The 8,829-nt window shown below is 36.8% G+C and overlaps 1 protein-coding gene across 1 annotated transcript in view; it reads right to left on the bottom strand.

The window, feature by feature from the left end:
* Window positions 1–4,053: 4,053 nt before the first annotated feature.
* Window positions 4,054–8,829, bottom strand: part of AHR (aryl hydrocarbon receptor) — a 59,869-nt gene continuing 55,093 nt past the window's right edge. The window contains 2 exon segments of the mRNA XM_027684690.1: window positions 4,054–7,028; window positions 7,030–7,110. Of these exon segments, the coding sequence (XP_027540491.1) occupies window positions 6,933–7,028; window positions 7,030–7,110 (177 nt within the window). The 3' untranslated portion in view covers window positions 4,054–6,932.

Raw genomic sequence — 8,829 nt, 5'->3', positions numbered from 1 at the left:
TCAGATTAGGTCCTGTTACCCAACAGATTTTATCAATTGAGGGCTGCTACTTAAGTGATATTTCAAAGTAGACAAAAACTGACCTAGCAGTTGTCACATTAGAGGAAAACAGATTCTAAAATAGTTTGGTATTTGCTTTAGGCATTAGGTGTTATAAATCATCCTGTTTAACCAACTTGTTGGAATTTTCTTTCTTCCCCCCACCCTTAAATTACAATGTTAGGTGATCTGTGTTTGCAAGCAGCTAATTTTGAACATCAATTCAGATCTGTTATTCTAAGTTCCTGGGTGGAAGCTTAACTGGTATGTTTGTTGTGATGCTCCACATTTGAATGCAGTCCTTCCTGATGCCAGCCAAGCCCTGGCAGAAAGCTTGTATTAGAACCACAAGGCTATTGGATAAAAGGGAGTCACCAGTCAGACAAGTCTGGTCTAGGAGCTTACAGTTGGCTCTGGGCCTCGTGGTGTGAGCATTACTTAGCACTCTAGATCTCCCTGCACTGTCTGTACAGGAGTTAAGAGCCTTGGCAGCGATTCTGAGCCATATTTGTCCTTTGCATATCCTATTAGTGACTTCAGCTACTGTGCAGCGTAGCGGCAGGAGCCTAGCTACCTTGTTCCCTGACAAAATGGGCAACTGCTCCAGCCACGAAGCAACTGTTCCTGCTCTACAGACTCCCATAGGCTAAACTCATCTGCCTTTACCATCTGGGAGCTATCTGCCAAAGTGATTTGAAGAGACTTTCATACTATGGCTCTACTGCAGAAGCTACACAGTTGTCTTCATTCAGAAGCAGCAGAGGCTACAAACAACATTGATAATATCTAAACCTTAAGCTTAAATTGATCTTCTTGTACTATTATCTATTGGAGCAGGTTCTGTGTAAGGTTTATATGACCCCTGAGAGTGGGTAGGCAAGTGTTTCCATTAATATACAAATATCCTAGTTCTAAAAATAAATAAAAGCAATGAAAAATGTTCCAATGGTACATCCACTCAGATCTGGATCTTTTGCCACATGTTTCACTTTTCTCCAGATTCTAGCATTAGAGAGCAATGGGCATGCTGACTTCAAAGCACTTTGAACTTTCAGAAGTTTTGAAGTCACAGCTGAGTCAGAAAATCTGTATCTTTTTCATGTGTAGCAAGAAAGATTTTAAATGCTGGTTTTAGCTGTCTGCAAAACAAGGAGGGAATGAAACACTTGATGAATGTGACTTCATACAGCTGTATTTGAGGGGAGAAGTAAGAGCTCAGAAACATGTTGATGAGGTTTATCTACATTCTTTAAACCGATCATTTCCACATTTTTTTCTGCTTAACATAAATATTCTTGGTCTGAAGATCCTGTGATTGTTACTTTACTTTGTAATATTAAAATTGAAATACAAAGTTAGCAATTTTTTTTTGCCTGAGAATTTCCTTTTATTTATTTTATTAAGAACTATTGAGGGACTGAAAATAGATTTGAGCCATAAAGCTAGGTACATAAAAGTTTATGTATTGATAATAAGTCTAAGTCTGAAGTTGAATGCAGATCTTTCTTTATACTGAATGAGGCATCACAGGCTCTTATTACCCTTTCAAGGTTTGATTAGATGCCAGTATAATTAGAACATTCTTTGGCACATATCATGTGCCTTCATGATCACAGGCTGCTCTGTATGCATGCACGTGCATGTTATGCAGCAATGCTACCACCACACGTGGACTCACAAATGCTATACTATTTTGTCCAGTAACTTTAGGGACTGTTTCATTTTTCATAATAATTGGCACTACTGTGAACTCCTACAGCTCTTGGCATTGTATTTGAAGCTCTACGATTAGAAAGTCATTCTGCTCTTACTCTACAGTTCTATTTATAACTCGGAAGTGCAACTTGCAGCTTTGTAGAAAAAGGTCTCAGAGACACCTATGATTATAATGTTGACGAGAACTTGGAAAATATGTGCTTTAAAAACCTATATAGCAGCATGGACAGCTAAAATCAAAAGGAATAAACTCTCTGATAAGGCCATTTATAGCATATTTCAGCTGCAGAGATCCTTCATCTACTGCAGATGTAAAACCAAGTATGAAAGTCATGCTGTTATGTTTCATTTGTGGGCTTTTACATTTAAACTTCCATCCAAAATGGATTACATTTACCCTGTAGAGAATAAAATGATGCTGATGAAGAGCTGAACGGGTGTCCTAATTGCTGGGTCATAGACTGCCCTGGGTACATCCAGACAATTATGATCATACATAACCTTCAAAACAGTGTTAAAATGTCTGCTGAAGTTATTAATTCCTGAATGTTGTTCATAATTTTATTTACATCCAGTCTGGATTCAAGAGAAGATAAGAGCCTGTTGGCTTTGGCATAAATCATAAAAATATTTAGGGTTGAGGAACTCTTTCTCAAAGACTGTCTGCTTTGGAAACTAAAGTGTATATAGCTTTATTTAATGCTAATAACCTTGTCTGCTGGACATTGGATAGAAAGGTCAGGTTATGGAGAAGAAACCCCATTATCCCATCGACTGATCACAGTTTTGATTTCATATATGCAGTTGAGTCTTTAAAAATTATTCACTTAGATGTTGATGGCTTACTATTATGGCCCTTCTTTACCTGTCAGGAAGACAAACTTCAAGAGTTTGCTAGAGTGGAAGAATGGGTGTTTCTCTATGAAGCTGGCTCAGATTCCCTGGTAAGTAATCAAAGTGAGTATTGGTCCCTGGAAAGGACAAAAATGAAATAGGGGAAACCAAACAGTGCCCCATGCTAGAACTCATTACATGTTCAGATTTTGTTAAGTGTACAGTGGGTGGAATTTCAGTATTAGTTTTAGATGTCAACTTTTATTCTGGATGCCTAAAGCTGTTTTGGTCTAGTATTACTTATTTAGGACTACAAGTGTCAGCTATAGAGAAGGATGCTTAAGCAGAGAGGGAAAAAGGTAGGAAGATAATTTGTCAAATTCATCAATGAAAGAATAAAAATATTAAAAGTGGAATCAGGCTCTTACTCCAGACAAAACCTTTAACCTAACTTACTAAGCTAGTCCTCAGATGAACAAAATCACCTGAAAATAAAGCAGCTCTCAGATTAAGTGTGTGAGTGGAAAAAATGGTTGTTCACTAAGAAAATCTTCAAAAGTTTTCCAAAGCTTCAAAATCTTTTCAAATAGCTCAAAAGAACTATTTGGGAAAGCTTCCTTCTGACCGAGCCTTGAGTAAATTGATGACTTCTACCAACAAACTGCCTGAGCTTTTGATGCAGTTGCCTACTGTAGGTTAGGGACCACCATGGTTGTTAACTTTCATGTTGAATTAGAAATAGAACCAAACTTCATTAATCATAAAGAAAATAGATTTCTCCAGAAGTAAGCATCTCTCTCCTTCAAACAAAACTGGACAGTGAGGTCCTATGCTTCTGGGAATAGGCTGATGTGTGTTTTGAAACTTTTAACAAATGCAACAGACTACAAAAAAAAGGATGACCAGTGTTGCTTATATTATTGCTTGATTATTTCCAGATGTTACTTAATAATTTGAAGTCTTGTTGAATTATTCCGGTATCTTGGTATGTCTTTTTGTACTATGCAAGAACAGTAAGCCACAGGACTGACATACAGAGTTTACAGCCTAGTACGGATTCTGGATAAGACGTGTCAATGCATTACAAGACAATAGTGTAGTTGAAACCAATTAAATTCATCTTGTCATTAAATTTGGTAAACTGCATGGGGGGTTACAGTGAAACATTTGCTTCAGCATTACACTTGATTTTAAAAGGTTATCATGCAAAGACAATGTAGCACACAGAAAACAGCAATATTAGTAAATAGAAAGAAATAAAAAGAATTGTTTTCTTAACTTAAAGTCACTATTTATGAACCGGCAATAAACAGTGAATAGGTTACTAATCGCCAGCTACAGATCACAAAAGAGAACATGCTTCTTTCTAGCAGCATCTATGCAGAAATCATTCCTACCTCAAAACTGTTCAACTGTGAATTTACTGTGACTAAGCAATGAATATAAGAGCCTTCCAACTACTAATTGTGGCTTACTATTTACAAACTTTATTTATAAACTCATTTTCATGCAAGTATAAAATACTAATTCCATGGACAAATACACATTTGTTCACCATTCTAAATTATATACATTGTATTTGCATCTAATATTCAGAGAAGTGCAAAGTCCACAGTGACGTAAATAACAAGTTTTGTAAACTATTAGATGACAAGCTCTCAAAAGATAGTAGTAACAGTATGATAACGTACTTTTGTTGTATACTGCTGAAATCAAACATTTTTGCAGTAAAAGAACATACATTTCAGCTACATTCAAGTGATTATTTTATTACCATGTATTATGTCTTACAAACTTTAGTGGAGATGAGCAAGAGCGCTACAGAACCATACGTTAATGCAAGAGGTGTATTGCATGGTATGTGCAGGCATAGCAAAGGAGAGATAAGAACTGGAAAGAAAAACAAGGTAAGAAAACTTGTACAAAAATGGACAGTAATACTGACTAACACTGGGTTATAATCTTACTTATAACAGACCTGAAGGGCTAATAGAGATCCAATTCAGAAACACCTGTGCACTGTAGGTACAGTTTGGTGCAGATCAAGAGTGCACTAATACAGTCAACGTTTTACGCTTAAGATAATGCACAAAATACGCTGATATGCATATAAACAACTAATTTGTTTACATTAAGTAGAGCAGCACAGTTTTAGTACTGCATCCTTGGCACTTAGTGATAGGACAACATGTATTTGGTTTAACTAAATTCATAAACAGGATATATATACTGGTTTTGTAAGATGGAAAACATACATTATCCCTTTGAACCTTCCAGTTTTACAGCATTATTCCAATTTTCAAGTTCAAATGCCAACATGATACACTAGCTAGATATGGAAGACGTTTCAGATATTGGCTTAAAACAAGACCTTTAATAAAAAAAAAATACAGAATCACAAATTAATTCAAATGATACTAAGTAAATCTGTTACTGATGTAATTTGTGCAGAAAACAAATTCTGAAACTTTAAAAGAAAAAAGCAACCTCGTAATACAACCCACAATGTCTTTACGGGCTTTTCCTGAATAGTAATTACTTTCTTAATGTCCCTTTCATATATGGTAATTTTACTTAGAAGAACTGCTGAAGTTATTAATCTGAACATTTGTAACTGAGTTAGAAGTTTGGCCTAGCATATCATGTCACAGAGATTGGAAGAAAATATGCTCTTCTTCAAAGGAAGCATGTTTCAGCTATGAAAGAATTCCAGTTTTATGTGATTGTCCTTTATTAAACAATATTAACAACTGTCTGGAGAGAGTCAATTTACTTTTGCCTGTTTAAAACAAACTGGCTAAATTGCCATTTTATATTACATATAACAAATGTAATACAATTGTTATTAACATATGGTGATGTAACACTTTAAAATTAACTGTTTAAAATATTTTACAAAGACATTTTATTATATATGAACTATACAACACACAAGAGTATGAAATATTTTGAACATATACACACTTCTGTATTTTTCATGTAGATTATTATTTTGCACCAAACATTGGTGTCAGCAATTTAACAATCCTCTCAGATAGAAGCAAGACAAAACCTCAGAATGTCTAGTGAATGTGTTTAGGTTTTTTTCTTTCCTGAAAATAATACATATTAGAAGGAGAATTTCTCTAATGACTTTTTTCTTTCCCCAATTTCATATTTTGGACAAAGCTTTTCAAATGGATCAACATACACAAAAAAGAATAACCTCTTGCAGTGCAATTTGCCAGAGATAAAGTTTAAACCAAAACTGACTCTTTCCCCACTACTAACATTGAAAATGCAATCCTTTTCAATATCCATTTTAATGAAAATATTTGCATAGAGCAGCCTTGTATTATTTCTAAAGAACATTATGAGCGTTTTAACACAAGATAAGGCACATGTTTTTCAGCATTAATAATCTAAAACTAATCCTGAGGATCTGCTCCTCCCCCTCAGCAAAATCTGCTTTTTTAATATACCCTGTATTACCTGAAGAAAGCAGAAAAGCAGTATAGAATAAACCCAAACTCTTTAGCTGAACTAAATTCAGAACATCAACAACTCCTGATAATAGTGTAACAAATCCACAGACAAAGAGTTAAGTCACTCTCTAAACAAATTATCGTTAGAGGGAAAGAAAAAAGATACAGCCAGTAGCACTGTAGATGTTAGCTAAAAGTTCACAGACTATGGATGACATTTATAGTGAGTTTTACTAAAATAAGTTCCCATCAGAAACAAGGTAGCTAAATTGTGAGGCACTTAAGGTTGACATGAAAAGGAGGAATGCAAGGGGTCTGTTTCATAGAAAACCTGAAGTTGCATATCATATCCTTGTATTAAGCCTTCTATTAAAGTGCTAGAAATGGAGACTTAAAACAAAAGGATTTAAATACAAAATAAGTGATTAAAGAGCTTAGTATGCGTTAAAATGAAGTGCTTTTGATTCTTATGAATTTAGAGCTTTTTAATAGATTTTAAAAAATAAAGTCTGGAAATAATCCATGTGTGAAATCATCTTCCTTGTGCCATCGATGCTATTTGTAAAGTGCCCAATTATTTTCTAAACAACAAAACCATTTGCCTTATCTTATGTTGTATAGCATGACATACTCTGTGGTACGTATGTAATCCATACTGCAATGACACAGTCAATCTGATGGAAAACAGCACATGCATACTTTTAGTCAGAAGTTTAATTCCACCTGTCACACCAAAAACCCAGGTCTTGGATTACGTATCCACCAGTATATAGTGCAACCAACCTCATATTCTCCAAATGTAATTTAGCTGTTAAAGTCTGATGCTCAAAGAGAGACTTATCAAGCTTTTCCTCAGAGCAGCCTGACGCCCAGACAAAATCACAGATGGAGCTCTAGATCTGAATCACATAAATCCACTAGATGCCAAATCTGAGAAGGATCTGGGTTCTTTCGGATGACGAGGCTGAAGACGTGTGGCAGTCTGTGCATTACTGATCACATCTAACTGAGAGGGATATGATTCATTTACGTTTCCTCCATTGAAACTGTTTGGGAACTGACAGGAAAAAAAGAGAATATAAATGGTTAGTGTGGGAAACCAATTTATTTATAAGTATTTAAAAATCCTCCTAAAGACACATACTGGATGAAATAATCTTAAAATACATTGATTAGCTGTAAAACTTTTTTTTAATGATGAATGAGAAGTTAATTTGCATTCAAGCAAGGACTGAATCATCATGAAAACTTACCCATGCTGAAGTCAGCGGAAGCCCTACTTCTGGTTAAGTAAAGAAGCAGTTCTATTATCTAAAGCATAATATAGTTTCCATTTCTAGAAAGTACAGTCTGACTGAGCACTCCTAATTGTCACATTCAGCTGTTACATTTTAAAAGCAACCTATTTACATCTTTCCATGTCTGCAATGGCATCCAGATTTTACAGCTCTTCCAGGAATGCACATGCAGTCCTATTGGTAAGCTGAAGTGCACTGCGTTCGATCCACTGGCTGAACTATTGCAGGGTGGGCTTTTTTGACAAAGGGCCTTCATATTGACAATGCCAAGTAAGAGCAATGAATGACTTTCATCAGTTTTAACATAATTGTTCATAGGATTATTTTAATCATCTGAGGTAATGCTTCCTGTCCTGCTATGGAAAAGTCACTTTATCTACAAAATACTCCCTTCAGTAAAAGAAAAGACAAATGCAAAGAAAATACAACAAAGTATTTTAAACATTTCCATCATCTCTTCAGGGGTAGCTTATATCTTAAGTACTCATTCATTCAAGATTTGTCCTCGAAAACGTTTTACACATTCATTCATTCATCTATCAAAATATGCTGGGTTTTGGTTCTTTTTTTCCTTCAACGTAAGTATTGAAATGTGACTAACTGTGCACAGTTCTGCTAAGTTTTTAACAAGACTATAGCCATGTGAATTAAGTTTTTAATCAAAGTTGACATACTTTTAAAGACAGCTATGACAGCATACACTAGGATTACTTTTGACAGAAGCAGATTACTTCAATATTCTTCACCAACAAGATGACCATGCTCATTAAAATTTTTAAGAACATTCTTGACACAGAATCTAGTACTTAGGAAGTACTAGTACTGCTTAATAAAGGAATATTGACCCCTGTCATGGTTTGAGATTGGCCCCCCCTCAAGAAGACGGGGACTCAGAGGTGATTGGGTGCCAGGGCAGTGTTCTCTGAAGAGCCAATCACCACTCATGTTGTTCGCTTCTGCTCAAAATCATATATACACAGCCCACCGGAAGTGGTGGGCAAGAGTTCTGTGTTGGCACTTGGGCTGTTGGTGTCTGCTGCGTGTAGGTGTGGAAGGCCGGGGGGTGGCTGGGCTCCCTCTCTCCCCTCCGGGGGGAGAGGGGAGCCCTGCGGCCCCCCCAGCTCTGCCTAGCCCAGAGCAGAGTTAGAGGCAGCATTTTGAGTGTGTGCAGTGAGGGAAGAGACTCACGTGAGCACCTGAATCTGACCTGAGGTAAGAGGAGAGGCAGGCTTTTGTAGCCAAGCCTCTTCCCCCTCCTTTTCTACAGCTAAGCTGTGGAGGGGGGCTTTTTCTTTCCCTCCACTGGAAAGTGGAGGAGAGGCTCAGCATTGAAGCTGAGCCAAGTGGACGGGCCGTGGAGGTAGGCCCGGCGCTCGGGAGAAAGAGTCCCAAGTGAAATTGGAGACGGACCCCGCCCAGAGAGAGGGAGAAGGGGCCCGGAGGATGTCTCTGCCACGCAGGACAACCGAAAACCTGAG

The sequence above is a fragment of the Neopelma chrysocephalum genome, unplaced genomic scaffold, assembly GCF_003984885.1.
Source record: "Neopelma chrysocephalum unplaced genomic scaffold, ASM398488v2 Primary Assembly neopelma1_67, whole genome shotgun sequence".
In the NCBI taxonomy this organism is placed as follows: Eukaryota; Metazoa; Chordata; class Aves; order Passeriformes; family Pipridae; genus Neopelma; species Neopelma chrysocephalum.
Note: the sequence above shows the minus strand (reverse complement) of the source record. Positions and strands in the feature narration are given on the sequence as shown.